This window comes from Salvelinus namaycush, chromosome 7 (assembly GCF_016432855.1).
Source record: "Salvelinus namaycush isolate Seneca chromosome 7, SaNama_1.0, whole genome shotgun sequence".
NCBI lineage: Eukaryota > Metazoa > Chordata > Actinopteri > Salmoniformes > Salmonidae > Salvelinus > Salvelinus namaycush.
The window spans coordinates 1575954-1595823 of record NC_052313.1 but is presented as its reverse complement, the minus strand read 5'-3'; the positions used below and the strand labels follow the sequence as shown (position 1 = coordinate 1595823).

Sequence of the window (19870 nt, the reverse complement as noted above, 5' to 3'; positions counted from 1 at the left end):
ATGAGAGGTCTGGATTCCTTTGTGGCTAGAAACCTGGGGTCACTTCCAGAGACAATTTTATCTCTCTCTCTCTCTCTCTCTCTCTGTCTTCTATCTCAACTTCTACTTCTGAAGAGCCTCTGTACTGACAGACAGAAGGCAGAGAGAAGGCCAAGTGGGAGCCTGAGAAATCATTTTAGTTTAGTATTGTGAAGAGGAGACATTTCTTTTGAGAAGAGAACAGTGGAGAATGAGAACGTGGCGTTGAGGGAAGTACTTACTATTTTACCATGCTCAAATTCACTGAACCACGACCCTGGAAGTTCTTTGGGCCATGAAGATATTCTGACCTATTGGAGCCAAACAAATGAAGCACTTAGAATAACACGTTTTCTTCCTACAATGTAAGCGCTGGTTCCTGGAATTAGGTTTAGTTTTGATCCATCAAAAGTCGTGTACTATACAGCTAGATACCCCTTTTCGTCAGATCTTAACATACAGGAAAATCACTACAGTATAGTAATTCAATAACAAATGTGTATATCATGTTGTTTCTGCTCATACAGTTTGTCTATATTTGTACGTCTTGACAATTACCAATGTCAATTACAACCCTTTGAGTTCAATGCATCTATTTTTATTCATGACTTTACATTTCACAGAGATACAGTATGTATGTAAAATGTCAAATTCACAAGGCTATCACCAAACAAGTTAGGTTCAATGTAAATGACCAAGCGGTGAACTCATCAAACATCCCCAAACATGCATCTCGCAGTCCCATAACCCTCACTAGCATACGAATCAAATTGTATTTGTCACATGCACAGAATACAACAGACCTTACAGTGAAATGCTTACTTACAAGCCCTTAACCAACAATGCTTTAAGAAGTTAAGAAGAAAAATGTGTTAAGTAAAAAATAGATAAGTAAACAAAAATAAAAGTAATAAATAATTAAAGAGCAGCAGTAAAATAACAATAGCGAGGCTATACACAGGGGGTACTGGTATAGAGTCAATGTGCACCGGTTAGTTGAGGTAATGTGTACATGTATGAGTGATCCTATCAGAACATTATCAATCGAACAAGACTATGGCTTGACTCTATGCTTAACTTGATAGTATGAGCAGGTGTGTGTGTGTGTCGTCCTCTTGGAGGAAATGAAATGCTACTCACTCCTCTGAACTTGTTATCTGGGAAGATGCAGGTCTCTCCTCCAGCCGTGAAGTTACAGTGGACAGAGAACGAGTCCCCTGAACATCCCTGGTTAGGATCTATCCAGTACTCGCCTGTGGAACAAAACCCAACGACACAATAAAATACCTGAATCTGTAGTTCTAAGGTTCCACCGACAACCGAAAACTACAAAACTACAAAATGTCACTAACTCGTTTAACTGTTCTATGAATCAAATCAAATGTATTTATATAGCCCTTCTTACATCAGCTGATATCTCAAAGTGCTGTACAGAAACCCAGCCTAAAACCCCAAACAGCAAGCAATGCAGGTCTGGAAGCACTGTGGCTACGAAAAACTCCCTAGAAAGGCCAAAACCTAGGAAGAAACCTAGAGAGGAACCAGGCTATGAGGGGTGGCCAGTCCTCTTCTGGCTGTGCCGGGTGGAGATTATAACAGAACTATGACACCTGTGTGTTTGATCATGGAAGATTACAGATTACGTACATCATGCTAATACATGTCATGCTTAAATAGATATAAAAATAATATGTTCATATGTTTAGCAACAACAGATCTTCTAACATTCAGTGTAAACATTTAAAAAGGTACTAAGTGATGTGATGTCAGTACTTGGCCGAAACAGGTAACCCTCCTTGCGTCTTGTATTAATCCACGTCCTTGTTCCAGCCATAGACCAAATGGTACAGTTGTAAGCCATCTTGTATCTACAGTATACCGTACCATTTCAAGACAACCCCATGGCTATTTCATATAGAGGGTTAATGATCATAGCATGTTTGTGTTAGAGACTCCGTCTGATCTGAAATCCTACAGCTGTGGCCTTGGACTGATTCATGTAAAATGTCAGAAGTTTGATTACGAAAATGTATTTTATTGTAATTCTGATTTCTCAAACTAACACAGATTACTGGTGTGTCTCTGAATTAACATAATGTGTAATACTGCAGATCTGACAGAGGTGAGGGTGTCACCATATTCATGCAGAAAAATGTGAATGTTACGGTGTGAATCACCACCTCTGTCCCAAAGCAATTTGACTGTCTAGTCCTAAATGTGGGCCTTGGGTAAAAATGCCCAACTAACACCAGCGGGAGATTATTGTCATCCTGCGGCCCTCTCAATTGCTCTTAGAAAATTGTCTGACTTGCTGTCTAACTATGAGACATCTGAATTATTCATAGTTGGGAGTAAATGAGACCTTGGTCTCAATGGGTTGTCCTGAGTAAATAAAAGTAATTTTTTTATTTATTTAAAGGTCAAAGAATGACCTGCCATTTCTCTGTATCAAGTTTGGCAAAAACAAACCTCAAACGTTCCTCACTGAAGGTCTGTTAATGTTAGGTCTAACCTCAATTAGGTATGTTAATGTTAGGTCTAACCTCAATGAGGTCTGTTAATGTTAGGTCTAACCTCAATGAGGTCTGTTAATGTTAGGTCTAACCTCAATGAGGTCTGTTAATGTTAGGTCTAACCTCAATGAGGTCTGTTAATGTTAGGTATAACCTCAATGAGGTCTGTTAATGTTAGGTCTAACCTCAATGAGGTCTGTTAATGTTAGGTATAACCTCAATGAGGTCTGTTAATGTTAGGTCTAACCTCAATGAGGTCTGTTAATGTTAGGTATAACCTCAATGAGGTCTGTTAATGTTAGGTCTAACCTCACTGAAGGTCTGTTAATGTTAGGTCTAACCTTACTGAGGTCTGTTAATGTTAGGTCTAACCTTAATGAGGTCTGTTAATGTTAGGTCTAACCTCAATGAGGTCTGTTAATGTTAGGTCTAACCTCAATGAGGTCTGTTAATGTTAGGTCTAACCTCACTGAGGTCTGTTAATATTAGGTATAACCTCAATGAGGTCTGTTAATGTTAGGTATAACCTCAATGAGGTCTGTTAATGTTAGGTCTAACCTCAATGAGGTCTGTTAATGTTAGGTCTAACCTCAATGAGGTCTGTTAATGTTAGGTCTAACCTCAATGAGGTCTGTTAATGTTAGGTATAACCTCAATGAGGTCTGTTAATGTTAGGTCTAACCTCACTGAAGGTCTGTTAATGTTAGGTCTAACCTTACTGAGGTCTGTTAATGTTAGGTCTAACCTTAATGAGGTCTGTTAATGTTAGGTCTAACCTCAATGAGGTCTGTTAATGTTAGGTCTAACCTCAATGAGGTCTGTTAATGTTAGGTCTAACCTCACTGAGGTCTGTTAATATTAGGTATAACCTCAATGAGGTCTGTTAATGTTAGGTATAACCTCAATGAGGTCTGTTAATGTTAGGTCTAACCTCAATGAGGTCTGTTAATATTAGGTATAACCTCAATGAGGTCTGTTAATGTTAGGTATAACCTCAATGAGGTCTGTTAATGTTAGGTCTAACCTCACTGAGAAATGTTAGGTCTAACCTCACTGAGGAATGTTAGGTATAACCTCAATGAGGTCTGTTAATGTTAGGTATAACCTCAATGAGGTCTGTTAATGTTAGGTATAACCTCAATGAGGTCTGTTAATGTTAGGTATAACCTCAATGAGGTCTGTTAATGTTAGGTCTAACCTCAATGAGGTCTGTTAATGTTAGGTCTAACCTCACTGAGGTCTGTTAATATTAGGTATAACCTCAATGAGGTCTTGTTCTCAGTGCTATTCAAATTCACCACTGCAATACACTCTACCTGAAAATATATCATATACATTCCAATGGCATCGCTACCAAATGAGCAAACAGCATTCACGGCTTCCTTGTCTAGATAAACAAAATGGCCACAAATCACAGCCATAGCATTAGCATATTACCCATGATTCCCCCTCTCTGTGACTCACCGTTGGTGAACTCTGGGTGGGCGAGCTGCAGGTCTTTGCAGGTCCTGGCTGGGTTGTTCTGTGTGCCCATGGGGTACTTCATCCTCTCCATGTCCTGTTTGAGGTTGTTGAGCGAGCCAAAGATGTCCTCTCCGTAGTCCATCATGGTAGCCGCCGCGTCCGCCTGCATGTCTGCGTGTCTGTGGTTCATCTTGGGCGACTGGATGGGCAGTGGCTGGATCACCTCACCAGGGGGACCCTATAGAGGAAGAAAGAAAATATCCCACAGTGTCACAGCGATTTCTACAAATAACTTCATGAATTCCAGCTAAAGACGGAAGTGCCCTATTTTCGGGTCTTAGAGAAGACACCAAAATGAAAGTAAAAGTAATACTCACAGGAGGACCAGGTGAACCAATCGTACCGGTGTCTCCCTTCTGACCAGCAGGACCCTGGAAAGAGCATGGAGATTTAGACATGTTGTTAATTCTGGATTTCACAAACACACCTATAAAATGACTGTCACGGTACTCTCAGTTGATAAAAAGAGTTGTTGAACAGAACTTACCAATGAACCCTTAGCTCCCTTAGGACCTCCAGGGCCCTGGAAGAGACAACAAAGATGGTATGATCAGTAAAGAGATGACTATGTTGTATCATTACATGGACATGTTAACTATGAGATTATACTCTAAATAAACCAGAGAAAACAGGGGGCGGTCTTACAGGCAGACCAGGAGGGCCAGGGGGACCGAGAGGACCTGAAGCTCCACTGATACCCTGGGGAGAAGAGACCAGACATCAGTAAGACAACAGTGGGATAACGAGTGGTAGATTGCAAGGGAAACATTAACAACCTTTTGCAACGTTTTCATGAGCCCTGAAAAGTTGCTGGTATTTCCGATGTCTTTGTGCTATTTTGGTGAGTAATACAGCTAGATGGATGGAGACCCCCATTCGTCTGTTTCTCAACCCTAACATAGAGACAGATAGATGGAGACCTGTATTCTTCTGTTTTTCAAGCCTAACATAGAGACAGATAGATGGAGACCTGTATTCTTCTGTTTTTCAAGCCTAACATAGAGACAGATAGATGGAGACCCCCATTATTCTGTTTCTGAAGCCTAAAAGAGATACAGTCCCTTCGGAAAGTATTCAGACCCCTTGACTTTTTACATATTTTGTTAGGTTACATCCTTATTCTATAATTGATTCAATTGTTATCAATCATCACATTACCCCATAATCTTTTTTGACATTTTTGCTATTTTACAAATAAAAAACTGAAATATCAAATAATTTACTCAGTACTTTGTTGAAGCACATTCGGCAGTGATCACAGCCTTGAGTCTTCTTGGGTATGATGCTACGAGCTTTGCACACTTGTATTTGGGGAGTTTCTCCCATTATTCTCTTCAGATCCTCTCAAGCTCTGTCAGGTAGGATGGGAAGTGTCGCTGCACAGCTATTTTCAGGTCTCTCCAGAGATGTTCGATCAGGTTCAATTCCGGGCTCTGGCTGGGCCATTCAAGGACAATCAGAGACCTGTCCCGAAGCCACTCCTGCGTTGTCTTGGCTTTGTTGTCCTGTTTGAAGGTGAACCTTCGCCCCAGTCTGAGGTCCTGAGCGCTCTGGAGCAGGTTTTCATCAAGGATCTATGTACTTTGCTCCGTTCATCTTTGCCTCGATCCTGACTAGTCTCCCAGTCCCTGCCAGTGAAAAACTTCCCCACAGCACGATGCTGCCACCACCATGCTTCACCGTAGGGATGGTGCCAGGTTTCCTCCAGACGTGACGCTTGGCACGAAGAGTTCAATCTTGGTTTCATCAGACCATTAGGTGCTTTTTGGCAAACTCCAAGCAGGCTGTTATGTGTCTTTTACTGAGGAGTAGCTTCTGTCTGGCCACTCTACCATGAAGGCCTTGATTGGTGGAGTGCTGCAGAGATGGTTGTCCTTCTGGAAGGTTCTCCCATCTCCACAGAGGAAGCTTGTATAATTGTGTATGAGTAATGGTCAAGTCGAGTATTTATTTAGGAATGGTATAGGCTCAATGCATAAGTCTATATGAGTGTTAGCTGCACCGTATCAAGCAGATAATGTAGCATTATGAACGACTTGTTCAGTCAACAGTAGGTGGCGGCAATCACACCAATGGCATTTTATTTCCTGCTGGAAGGTAAATAGGTTGACGAATGGCAAGGTGATGAGGTCATTAATCACTTACACCGTCGCCCTTGCCTCCGTGAGAACCCTGGGGTCCAGGCAGGCCTCTGTCTCCCTTCTCTCCCTGCTCGCCAGGGGGTCCAATCAGACCGATCAGACCTGGATGACCCTGTAGGACACAAACAAACAAGAGCAGTAAGGATTGGGACCACATGATACTTACAGTAAAAAGGTTTAGAAGACGATTCCATGCCTGGCACCTGTACAACCCTGCTATAGCTGTTACCATTCCATCAAGTAAAATACAAAATCGGAAACACTCATTCTACACATCTGAAATCATTTTCACAGAATTTTTTTTCTTTTCTTCGACTGACAAATAGTTACCCAGAATTTCTCTAAATGTAACCGAGGACAATATCCACAACAACGTCTGGTAAATATGAGTGCCCTCTTCAGTCCCATTGATCTGAAAACATGAAAAATGGCCACACAAATGAAAATGAAGAGCTGCCAATCCTGCTCTCAACAGCAGTGTCCTGTGCTTCGTTACTGACTTTACGGGCAGATCTGACGCTCTGCATCAAATGGTGCCGGCAATGTGGTAGGGTCCTATTCAATTCAAACTGGCTACCAGATTTCTCCAAATGTCACTTTTAGTTTGCTGCATATTCGGAGTAACTTTTAGTTTCAAACACTAGTTGTATCGAATACATGAATTTAAATGTATTGCTCAACCTAAATATTTAGTTTGACCTTTCTAGAGAACCTGGTTATAAGGTTTAGATGAGTGGCAGGTCCAATCCCAGCCACGCTCATGGCCATCGTCTCCAACCCACTACAGGTTAAACTCCCAACCCCTTCACGGATCGGAGAAATCAAATCAATAAGTTCTTTAGGAGGGGAAATTGAGGCGGGCTCACCTTTTCACCCTTGGTGCCGGGGTCACCCTTCAGACCTGGGAGACCAGGGGGTCCCTAATTATCACAGAGACAAGATGGTTAGACATCAATTACACCACCTCGGGAGAGAAAGAACGGAAGGAAAAAATACCTAGAGAGAGACAATGAGATGGACAACTAGAAAGAGAGTAATTAGAGAGAGAGAGAGCACTATAAAAAGAGAGAGAGAGAGAGAGAAGAGAGTGAGAGAGCGGAGAGGAGAGAGAGGCTGACTTTTTGTCTTTCTTTACTGAAACTTTCTCATTTCATTTAAACCCCCCCCCCCCTTAAAAATAAAACACCTAAATATATCCTGTACTGCATACATGTACCATACTCATCTTTCCATCTACCACATGATACAAACCAACATCACCAACAATACCCAAAACAACAATACCCAAAACAACAATACCCAAAACAACAATACCCAAAACAACAATACCCAAAACAACTCACCACTTCTACAACCGTATATCCAAAACATCTTCCCCAGCTATACAGACAGCCCCCCCAACACACCATATCTCCTGAAACATCTTCCCCAGCTATACAGACAGCCCACCCAACACACCATATCTCCTGAAACATCTTCCCCAGCTATACAGACAGCCCCCCCAACACACCATATCTCCTGAAACATCTTCCCCAGCTATACAGACAGCCCACCCAACACACCATATCTCCTGAAACATCTTCCCCAGCTATACAGACAGCCCCCCCAACACACCATATCTCCTGAAACATCTTCCCCAGCTATACAGACAGCCCCCCCAACACACCATATCTCCTGAAACATCTTCCCCAGCTATACAGACAGCCCCCCCAACACACCATATCTCCTGAAACATCTTCCCCAGCTATACAGACAGCCCACCCAACACACCATATCTCCTGAAACATCTTCCCCAGCTATACAGACAGCCCCCCCAACACACCATATCTCCTGAAACATCTTCCCCAGCTATACAGACAGCCCACCCAACACACCATATCTCCTGAAACATCTTCCCCAGCTATACAGACAGCCCCCCCAACACACCATATCTCCTGAAACATCTTCCCCAGCTATACAGACAGCCCCCCCAACACACCATATCTCCTGAAACATCTTCCCCAGCTATACAGACAGCCCCCCCAACACACCATATCTCCTGAAACATCTTCCCCAGCTATACAGACAGCCCCCCCAACACACCATATCTCCTGAAACATCTTCCCCAGCTATACAGACAGCACCCCCAACACACCATATCTCCTGAAACATCTTCCCCAGCTATACAGACAGCACCCCCAACACACCATATCTCCTGAAACATCTTCCCCAGCTATACAGACAGCCCCCCCCAACACACCATATCTCCTGAAACATTTTCCCCAGCTATACAGACAGCCCCCCCAACACACCATATCTCCTGAAACATCTTCCACAGCTATACAGACAGCCCCCCCAACACACCATATCTCCTGAAACATCTTCCCCAGCTATACAGACAGCCCCCCCAACACACCATATCTCCTGAAACATCTTCCCCAGCTATACAGACAGCCCACCCAACACACTGTCATGACGTTGGGTTGGGGGTAGGTTTATGACAGTCATAAATACCTCTTTCCCCCTTTTTCTCTCTCCCTACTATAACTGATGTGACATAAGGAAACCCATGGGTTAACATAGAGGTTCTGGTAACATCAGAAGTTGGGGGAAATGAACTATATTCTGGTAATTCGACCAACTGAACATATGCGGTGGTACTTAAGGTATATTATGTCAGTTCGGTTGCCCTCTGACACATTCTCATCAAGGATTGAATGACATAAACTCTACTGTGGAAAGTCTAAATGTCAGAGATATCGGATTCACATGGAATTGTTGTTTAATTCAAATGTTTGAATATGACATTATTTGTGAAGAGATGAAATGTAATTTTAGCTTCCAAATGAGAGATCTGTGCTTTCATACGTTTCTCTGCTCACAGTGGTCCGCCCCTGTGAAGAGGAATGGGTTATAAACCTTTCAGACACACCCCTCTCCCTCCACTATAAAAGCCATTTTCCCAGAATATAACTTCCTGTTCCGGGTATGCTAGGATGACGATCCAGTGTCAGAATGGTTCAGATAATCACTATAGATGAAGCCAACATCAGCATGGACTTTGATTGTGAATGGTATGAACTTTGAACTCGTATTCACTACAGAAGTGATATCTCCTAGCCTTGGAGTTAGCAACAGCTAAACGCAGGTTCGGAAGGACAGTCCAAGTATCCCGTCTAATACACACAACGTGTTCCCGTGACTACCAGAGACATTCTTCAAAGGACAGAGGACTCGGGTTGATGACACGGGCCGTCTACCACCAACCTACTGAAGCGCAGCTCAGAGTAAATATTGATTGCATTTTCCTCTTCAAATGGGCGGTAATTTAGAATGCATAAGATACTGTATTTACGATAGCACAGCTCGCCTATGTCAAGTCTCCCGCTCTTTCACTAGGACTCCCCCCTTTGTAACGACCTGGGTGTCGGGGGGTGTGAAATCAGACGCAGGAACAGCAGAGCTTCAATACGGTGATCTTTAATGCCCAACCGGCAAACCAAAATGTCCAACACGGACTTACTGGGTGTCATAAACACCTGTCTACAAACACGGGAGACAAACCCAGTACACAATACAAATAACCACTCCCGAAATCCAAAGCAACAGACGAACAATCCCGCACAAAGAAGCGTACGGGCTGGCTGACTAATAAAGCCACACTAATTGCCAATTACCTAAACCCAGGCGATACAAATAAACACATAAGGAGGGGGAGGAAAAAGAGTCAGTGGCAGCTAGTAGGCCGGTGACGACGACCGCCGAGCGCCACCCGAACGGGAAGGAGAGCCTGCCTCGGTTGAAGTCGTGACACCTTTCCTTTGTGTAACAAGCTGTCATATCGATTCTGCCCGCTAGGGACGTTTTTCTGTATGACGTAATTTGTGATCAAGTTATGATTTAATTGTGTATGTGTGTTTCTGTGTGATTAGTTAGGTATTTAGTAAATAAATAATTAAACCCAATTTTGTATTGCTGATTCAACTTGTTAGCCAGGATTCTTGCAGATAATCAAGGACTTACAACTTTCAGATGAGACTGAATAAAATGACGATTAATGTGACTGCTATTTAGGAAAATATTACTAAATCTTTAAGAGTTTATTCGAAAGATAACAGCTCTATAAATATTGTTTCGTGGTGTCCCTCTCTAGTTAATTCATATTTACATGATTAGTTCAATCAGGTAATATTAATTACGGAGAAATTATTTTATAGAATAGCATGTCATAGCAATTAATCTGGCATAGTCAAAGACACGACAACACCATATCTCCTGACACATCCTCCCCAGCTATACAGATAGCCCACCCAACACACCATATCTCCTGAAACATCTTCCCCAGCTATACAGACAGCCCCCCCAACACACCATATCTCCTGAAACATCTTCCCCAGCTATACAGACAGCCCCCCCAACACACCATATCTCCTGAAACATCTTCCCCAGCTACACAGACAGCCCACCCAACACACCATATCTCCTGAAACATCTTCCCCAGCTATACAGACAGCCCCCCCAACACACCATATCTCCTGAAAAATCTTCCCCAGCTATACAGACAGCCCCCCCCAACACACCATATCTCCTGAAACATCTTCCCCAGCTATACAAACAGCCCAGCCAACACACCATATCTCCTGAAACATCTTCCCCAGCTATACAGACAGCCCACCCAACACATCTCCTGAAACATCTTCCCCAGCTATACAGACAGCCCCCCCAACACACCATATCTCCTGAAACATCTTCCCCAGCAATACAAACAGCCCCCCAACACACCATATCTCCTGAAACATCTTCCCCAGCTATACAGACAGCCCCCCCAACACATCTCCTGAAACATCTTCCCCAGCTATACAGACAGCCCCCCAACACACCATATCTCCTGAAACATCTTCCCCAGCTATACAGACAGCCCCCCCAACACACCATATCTCCTGAAACATCTTCCCCAGCTATACAGACAGCACCCCCAACACACCATATCTCCTGAAACATCTTCCCCAGCTATACAGACAGCCCACCCAACACACCATATCTCCTGAAACATCTTCCCCAGCTATACAGACAGCACCCCCAACACACCATATCTCCTGAAACATCTTCCCCAGCTATACAGACAGCACCCCCAACACACCATATCTCCTGAAACAACTTCCCCAGCTATACAGACAGCCCCCCCAACACACCATATCTCCTGAAACATCCTCCCCAGCTATACAGACAGCCCACCCAACACACCATATCTCCTGAAACATCCTCCCCAGCTATACAGACAGCCCACCCAACACACCATATCTCCTGAAACATCTTCCCCAGCTATACAGACAGCCCCCCCAACACACCATATCTCCTGAAACATCTTCCCCAGCTATACAGACAGCCCCCCCAACACACCATATCTCCTGAAACATCTTCCCCAGCTACACAGACAGCCCACGCAACACACCATATCTCCTGAAACATCTTCCCCAGCTATACAGACAGCCCCCCCAACACACCATATCTCCTGAAACATCTTCCCCAGCTATACAGACAGCCCACCCAACACACCATATCTCCTGAAACATCTTCCCCAGCTATACAAACAGCCCCCCCAACACACCATATCTCCTGAAACATCTTCCCCAGCTATACAGACAGCCCACCCAACACATCTCCTGAAACATCTTCCCCAGCTATACAGACAGCCCACCCAACACACCATATCTCCTGAAACATCTTCCCCAGCTATACAGACAGCCCCCCCAACACACCATATCTCCTGAAACATCTTCCCCAGCTATACAGACAGCCCACCCAACACACCATATCTCCTGAAACATCTTCCCCAGCTATACAGACAGCCCCCCCAACACACCATATCTCCTGAAACATCTTCCCCAGCTATACAGACAGCCCCCCCAACACACCATATCTCCTGAAACATCTTCCCCAGCTATACAGACAGCCCACCCAACACACCATATCTCCTGAAACATCTTCCCCAGCTATACAGACAGCCCCCCCAACACACCATATCTCCTGAAACATCTTCCCCAGCTATACAGACAGCCCACCCAACACACCATATCTCCTGAAACATCTTCCCCAGCTATACAGACAGCCCCCCCAACACACCATATCTCCTGAAACATCTTCCCCAGCTATACAGACAGCCCCCCCAACACACCATATCTCCTGAAACATCTTCCCCAGCTATACAGACAGCCCACCCAACACACCATATCTCCTGAAACATCTTCCCCAGCTATACAGACAGCCCCCCCAACACACCATATCTCCTGAAACATCTTCCCCAGCTATACAGACAGCCCCCCCAACACACCATATCTCCTGAAACATCTTCCCCAGCTATACAGACAGCCCCCCCCAACACACCATATCTCCTGAAACATCTTCCCCAGCTATACAGACAGCCCCCCCAACACACCATATCTCCTGAAACATCTTCCCCAGCTATACAGACAGCCCCCCCAACACACCATATCTCCTGAAACATCTTCCCCAGCTATACAGACAGCCCCCCCAACACACCATATCTCCTGAAACATCTTCCCCAGCTATACAGACAGCACCCCCAACACACCATATCTCCTGAAACATCTTCCCCAGCTATACAGACAGCCCCCCCCAACACACCATATCTCCTGAAACATCTTCCCCAGCTATACAGACAGCACCCCCAACACACCATATCTCCTGAAACATCTTCCCCAGCTATACAGACAGCCCACCCAACACACCATATCTCCTGAAACATCTTCCCCAGCTATACAGACAGCACCCCCAACACACCATATCTCCTGAAACATCTTCCCCAGCTATACAGACAGCACCCCCAACACACCATATCTCCTGAAACATATTCCCCAGCTATACAGACAGCCCCCCCAACACACCATATCTCCTGAAACATCTTCCCCAGCTATACAGACAGCCCCCCCAACACACCATATCTCCTGAAACATCTTCCCCAGCTATACAGACAGCCCCCCCAACACACCATATCTCCTGAAACATCTTCCCCAGCTATACAGACAGCACCCCCAACACACCATATCTCCTGAAACATCTTCCCCAGCTATACAGACAGCACCCCCAACACACCATATCTCCTGAAACATCTTCCCCAGCTATACAGACAGCCCCCCCCAACACACCATATCTCCTGAAACATTTTCCCCAGCTATACAGACAGCCCCCCCAACACACCATATCTCCTGAAACATCTTCCACAGCTATACAGACAGCCCCCCCAACACACCATATCTCCTGAAACATCTTCCCCAGCTATACAGACAGCCCCCCCAACACACCATATCTCCTGAAACATCTTCCCCAGCTATACAGACAGCCCACCCAACACACTGTCATGACGTTGGGTTGGGGGTAGGTTTATGACAGTCATAAATACCTCTTTCCCCCTTTTTCTCTCTCCCTACTATAACTGATGTGACATAAGGAAACCCATGGGTTAACATAGAGGTTCTGGTAACATCAGAAGTTGGGGGAAATGAACTATATTCTGGTAATTCGACCAACTGAACATATGCGGTGGTACTTAAGGTATATTATGTCAGTTCGGTTGCCCTCTGACACATTCTCATCAAGGATTGAATGACATAAACTCTACTGTGGAAAGTCTAAATGTCAGAGATATCGGATTCACATGGAATTGTTGTTTAATTCAAATGTTTGAATATGACATTATTTGTGAAGAGATGAAATGTAATTTTAGCTTCCAAATGAGAGATCTGTGCTTTCATAAGTTTCTCTGCTCACAGTGGTCCGCCCCTGTGAAGAGGAATGGGTTATAAACCTTTCAGACACACCCCTCTCCCTCCACTATAAAAGCCATTTTCCCAGAATATAACTTCCTGTTCCGGGTATGCTAGGATGACGATCCAGTGTCAGAATGGTTCAGATAATCACTATAGATGAAGCCAACATCAGCATGGACTTTGATTGTGAATGGTATGAACTTTGAACTCGTATTCACTACAGAAGTGATATCTCCTAGCCTTGGAGTTAGCAACAGCTAAACGCAGGTTCGGAAGGACAGTCCAAGTATCCCGTCTAATACACACAACGTGTTCCCGTGACTACCAGAGACATTCTTCAAAGGACAGAGGACTCGGGTTGATGACACGGGCCGTCTACCACCAACCTACTGAAGCGCAGCTCAGAGTAAATATTGATTGCATTTTCCTCTTCAAATGGGCGGTAATTTAGAATGCATAAGATACTGTATTTACGATAGCACAGCTCGCCTATGTCAAGTCTCCCGCTCTTTCACTAGGACTCCCCCCTTTGTAACGACCTGGGTGTCGGGGGGTGTGAAATCAGACGCAGGAACAGCAGAGCTTCAATACGGTGATCTTTAATGCCCAACCGGCAAACCAAAATGTCCAACACGGACTTACTGGGTGTCATAAACACCTGTCTACAAACACGGGAGACAAACCCAGTACACAATACAAATAACCACTCCCGAAATCCAAAGCAACAGACGAACAATCCCGCACAAAGAAGCGTACGGGCTGGCTGACTAATAAAGCCACACTAATTGCCAATTACCTAAACCCAGGCGATACAAATAAACACATAAGGAGGGGGAGGAAAAAGAGTCAGTGGCAGCTAGTAGGCCGGTGACGACGACCGCCGAGCGCCACCCGAACGGGAAGGAGAGCCTGCCTCGGTTGAAGTCGTGACACCTTTCCTTTGTGTAACAAGCTGTCATATCGATTCTGCCCGCTAGGGACGTTTTTCTGTATGACGTAATTTGTGATCAAGTTATGATTTAATTGTGTATGTGTGTTTCTGTGTGATTAGTTAGGTATTTAGTAAATAAATAATTAAACCCAATTTTGTATTGCTGATTCAACTTGTTAGCCAGGATTCTTGCAGATAATCAAGGACTTACAACTTTCAGATGAGACTGAATAAAATGACGATTAATGTGACTGCTATTTAGGAAAATATTACTAAATCTTTAAGAGTTTATTCGAAAGATAACAGCTCTATAAATATTGTTTCGTGGTGTCCCTCTCTAGTTAATTCATATTTACATGATTAGTTCAATCAGGTAATATTAATTACGGAGAAATTATTTTATAGAATAGCATGTCATAGCAATTAATCTGGCATAGTCAAAGACACGACAACACCATATCTCCTGACACATCCTCCCCAGCTATACAGATAGCCCACCCAACACACCATATCTCCTGAAACATCTTACCCAGCTATACAGACAGCCCCCCCAACACACCATATCTCCTGAAACATCTTCCCCAGCTATACAGACAGCCCCCCCAACACACCATATCTCCTGAAACATCTTCCCCAGCTACACAGACAGCCCACCCAACACACCATATCTCCTGAAACATCTTCCCCAGCTATACAGACAGCCCCCCCAACACACCATATCTCCTGAAAAATCTTCCCCAGCTATACAGACAGCCCCCCCCAACACACCATATCTCCTGAAACATCTTCCCCAGCTATACAAACAGCCCAGCCAACACACCATATCTCCTGAAACATCTTCCCCAGCTATACAGACAGCCCACCCAACACATCTCCTGAAACATCTTCCCCAGCTATACAGACAGCCCCCCCAACACACCATATCTCCTGAAACATCTTCCCCAGCAATACAAACAGCCCCCCAACACACCATATCTCCTGAAACATCTTCCCCAGCTATACAGACAGCCCCCCCAACACATCTCCTGAAACATCTTCCCCAGCTATACAGACAGCCCCCCAACACACCATATCTCCTGAAACATCTTCCCCAGCTATACAGACAGCCCCCCCAACACACCATATCTCCTGAAACATCTTCCCCAGCTATACAGACAGCACCCCCAACACACCATATCTCCTGAAACATCTTCCCCAGCTATACAGACAGCCCACCCAACACACCATATCTCCTGAAACATCTTCCCCAGCTATACAGACAGCACCCCCAACACACCATATCTCCTGAAACATCTTCCCCAGCTATACAGACAGCACCCCCAACACACCATATCTCCTGAAACAACTTCCCCAGCTATACAGACAGCCCCCCCAACACACCATATCTCCTGAAACATCCTCCCCAGCTATACAGACAGCCCACCCAACACACCATATCTCCTGAAACATCCTCCCCAGCTATACAGACAGCCCACCCAACACACCATATCTCCTGAAACATCTTCCCCAGCTATACAGACAGCCCCCCCAACACACCATATCTCCTGAAACATCTTCCCCAGCTATACAGACAGCCCCCCCAACACACCATATCTCCTGAAACATCTTCCCCAGCTACACAGACAGCCCACCCAACACACCATATCTCCTGAAACATCTTCCCCAGCTATACAAACAGCCCCCCCAACACACCATATCTCCTGAAACATCTTCCCCAGCTATACAGACAGCCCACCCAACACATCTCCTGAAACATCTTCCCCAGCTATACAGACAGCCCACCCAACACACCATATCTCCTGAAACATCTTCCCCAGCTATACAGACAGCCCCCCCAACACACCATATCTCCTGAAACATCTTCCCCAGCTATACAGACAGCCCCCCCAACACACCATATCTCCTGAAACATCTTCCCCAGCTATACAGACAGCACCCCCAACACACCATATCTCCTGAAACATCTTCCCCAGCTATACAGACAGCCCACCCAACACACCATATCTCCTGAAACATCTTCCCCAGCTATACAGACAGCACCCCCAACACACCATATCTCCTGAAACATCTTCCCCAGCTATACAGACAGCACCCCCAACACACCATATCTCCTGAAACATCTTCCCCAGCTATACAGACAGCCCCCCCAACACACCATATCTCCTGAAACATCCTCCCCAGCTATACAGACAGCCCCCCCAACACACCATATCTCCTGAAACATCTTCCCCAGCTATACAGACAGCCCCCCCAACACACCATATCTCCTGAAACATCTTCCCCAGCTATACAGACAGCCCCCCCAACACACCATATCTCCTGAAACATCTTCCCCAGCTATACAGACAGCCCCCCCCCAACACACCATATCTCCTGAAACATCTTCCCCAGCTATACAGACAGCCCCCCCAACACACCATATCTCCTGAAACATCTTCCCCAGCTATACAGACAGCCCCCCCAACACACCATATCTCCTGAAACATCTTCCACAGCTATACAGACAGCCCCCCCAACACACCATATCTCCTGAAACATCTTCCCCAGCTATACAGACAGCCCACCCAACACACCATATCTCCTGAAACATCCTCCCCAGCTATACAGACAGCCCACCCAACACACCATATCTCCTGAAACATCTTCCCCAGCTATACAGACAGCCCCCCCAACACACCATATCTCCTGAAACATCTTCCCCAGCTATACAGACAGCCCCCCCAACACACCATATCTCCTGAAACATCTTCCCCAGCTATACAGACAGCCCACCCAACACATCTCCTGAAACATCTTCCCCAGCTATACAGACAGCCCCCCCAACACACCATATCTCCTGAAACATCTTCCCCAGCAATACAAACAGCCCCCCCAACACACCATATCTCCTGAAACATCTTCCCCAGCTATACAGACAGCCCCCCGCAACACATCTCCTGAAACATCTTCCCCAGCTATACAGACAGCCCCCCAACACACCATATCTCCTGAAACATCTTCCCCAGCTATACAGACAGCCCCCCCAACATACCATATCTCCTGAAACATCTTCCCCAGCTATACAGACAGCCCACCCAACACACCATATCTCCTGAAACATCTTCCCCAGCTATACAGACAGCCCCCCAACACACCATATCTCCTGAAACATCTTCCCCAGCTATACAGACAGCCCCCCCAACACACCATATCTCCTGAAACATCTTCCCCAGCTATACAGACAGCCCCCCCAACACACCATATCTCCTGAAACATCTTCCCCAGCTGTACAGACAGCCCCCCCAACACACCATATCTCCTGAAACATCTTCCCCAGCTATACAGACAGCCCCCCAACACACCATATCTCCTGAAACATCTTCCCCAGCTATACAGACAGCCCCCCCCCAACACACCATATCTCCTGAAACATCTTCCCCAACAGTAAATACCACCCCCAACCTCTCACACAGACATTCCAACAGTATAAACCACCCCAACCTCTCACACAGACATTCCAACAGTATAAACCACCCCAACCTCTCACACAGACATTACAACAGTAAATACCACCCCCAACCTCTCACACAGACATTCCAACAGTATAAACCACCCCAACCTCTCACACAGACATTCCAACAGTAAATACCACCCCCAACCTCTCACACAGACATTCCAACAGTATAAACCACCCCAACCTCTCACACAGACATTCCAACAGTAAAAACCACCCCCAACCTCTCACACAGACATTACAACAGAGACATTAATGGCGTTAACCTGGCGCACACAGAAAACACATGAATCACAGTTTCTCTCATTACACAGAAAGGACACCCCCTGCCCGATTCCCGGTTCAACCCGTGCCAACCAGCTGTTATTGGCCAGGGCTCCATGAAGAACCCTCCACTGGAGGTCCCCTGACCTCTTTGGTACTGGGGGTTTGTAGAGCCCCCTCCATCTAAAACCCACCATACTCTCCTCCCCACATAGACCCTGCCACTGATGTGCCTTCACTCCTGTTAGGCTCCTAATGTTCCTAACCTTAACGCAGAGGTTGTAGAGGGCTTTACCTCCCACCACTTCAAACTCCCCCAGGCTCGGAGTGTTAAAATCTAACAAGTCCTCCAGACCCCCTTGCCAGTCTCCAGTCTCTGCCGTCACCTGCAGTGGCGGAAACATTGGTGGCCCCTCCCCCCATGGCCACTCAAACACCCCCTTACCGGCTCAGACAGTGCCTCCTGGACCTTTTTCAAACACAAGTTGTAATCATGAATATAAATGTATTGCTCAACCAAAATATTTAGTGTTTCTGCACCGCCTTTAGCCGGAAAGCAGCCATCCTGCTCTCCAGTTCCACCAGGCCCTGTCCTCCTTTGTGGACAGTCATATACAACAGAGCCAGTGATGGCTCGACCAGAAAAAGTCCACCAGCTTGAGTTGCAGGTCTGCGAGCAGACCGGCGGGGGGTTTGAGGAAAGCCAGTTTATGCCACAGGGAAAATGCCACCAGGTTGTTGATTATCAGCACCCTCCCTCTATATGACACTTGGGACAGGAGCCACCTCCACCTGGCCAGTCTTGACACTACTGCCTGTGACAGCCCCTCCAAGTTCTTCCTGACCCACTTCTCCGAACCCAGGTACACCCCCAACACTTTAAGCCCTTCACAAGCCCACTGCAAACCCCCTGAAAGCCCCATGCCCCACATAACAGAGCTTTGCTCTTGCCCCAGTTTACTTTAGCTGATGAAGCTCCCTCGTACACCTTCAGACTGGTCTCTAGTGCATGCATATCCTGACCATCACAGAAACATAATCTGCATATTCTGACACTGCTATGCCTGTCACCACATCCATGCCTGTCCAGCACACTCCCTGCAGTTTCCTGTGTAGCAGTCCCAAAAAAGGCTCAATGGCTAGTGTGTATAACTGCCCTGATAGGGGCCTACTGAACCCCCCTCCCACCTTGACCATACATGATGCACCAGCATACAACA

The 19870-nt window shown here is 45.8% G+C and overlaps 1 protein-coding gene across 1 annotated transcript in view; it reads right to left on the bottom strand.

The window, feature by feature from the left end:
- LOC120050271 (collagen alpha-1(V) chain-like) overlaps nt 1–19870 on the bottom strand; it is a 165752-nt gene that overhangs the window by 1087 nt on the left and 144795 nt on the right. Inside the window, exons 37-44 of the mRNA XM_038996849.1 lie at nt 7063–7116; nt 6201–6308; nt 4701–4754; nt 4543–4578; nt 4373–4426; nt 3996–4233; nt 1159–1271; nt 261–329 (exon numbers count right to left, since the gene is read on the bottom strand). Of these exons, the coding sequence (XP_038852777.1) occupies nt 261–329; nt 1159–1271; nt 3996–4233; nt 4373–4426; nt 4543–4578; nt 4701–4754; nt 6201–6308; nt 7063–7116 (726 nt within the window). The remainder of the gene's footprint in view (nt 1–260; nt 330–1158; nt 1272–3995; nt 4234–4372; nt 4427–4542; nt 4579–4700; nt 4755–6200; nt 6309–7062; nt 7117–19870) is intronic.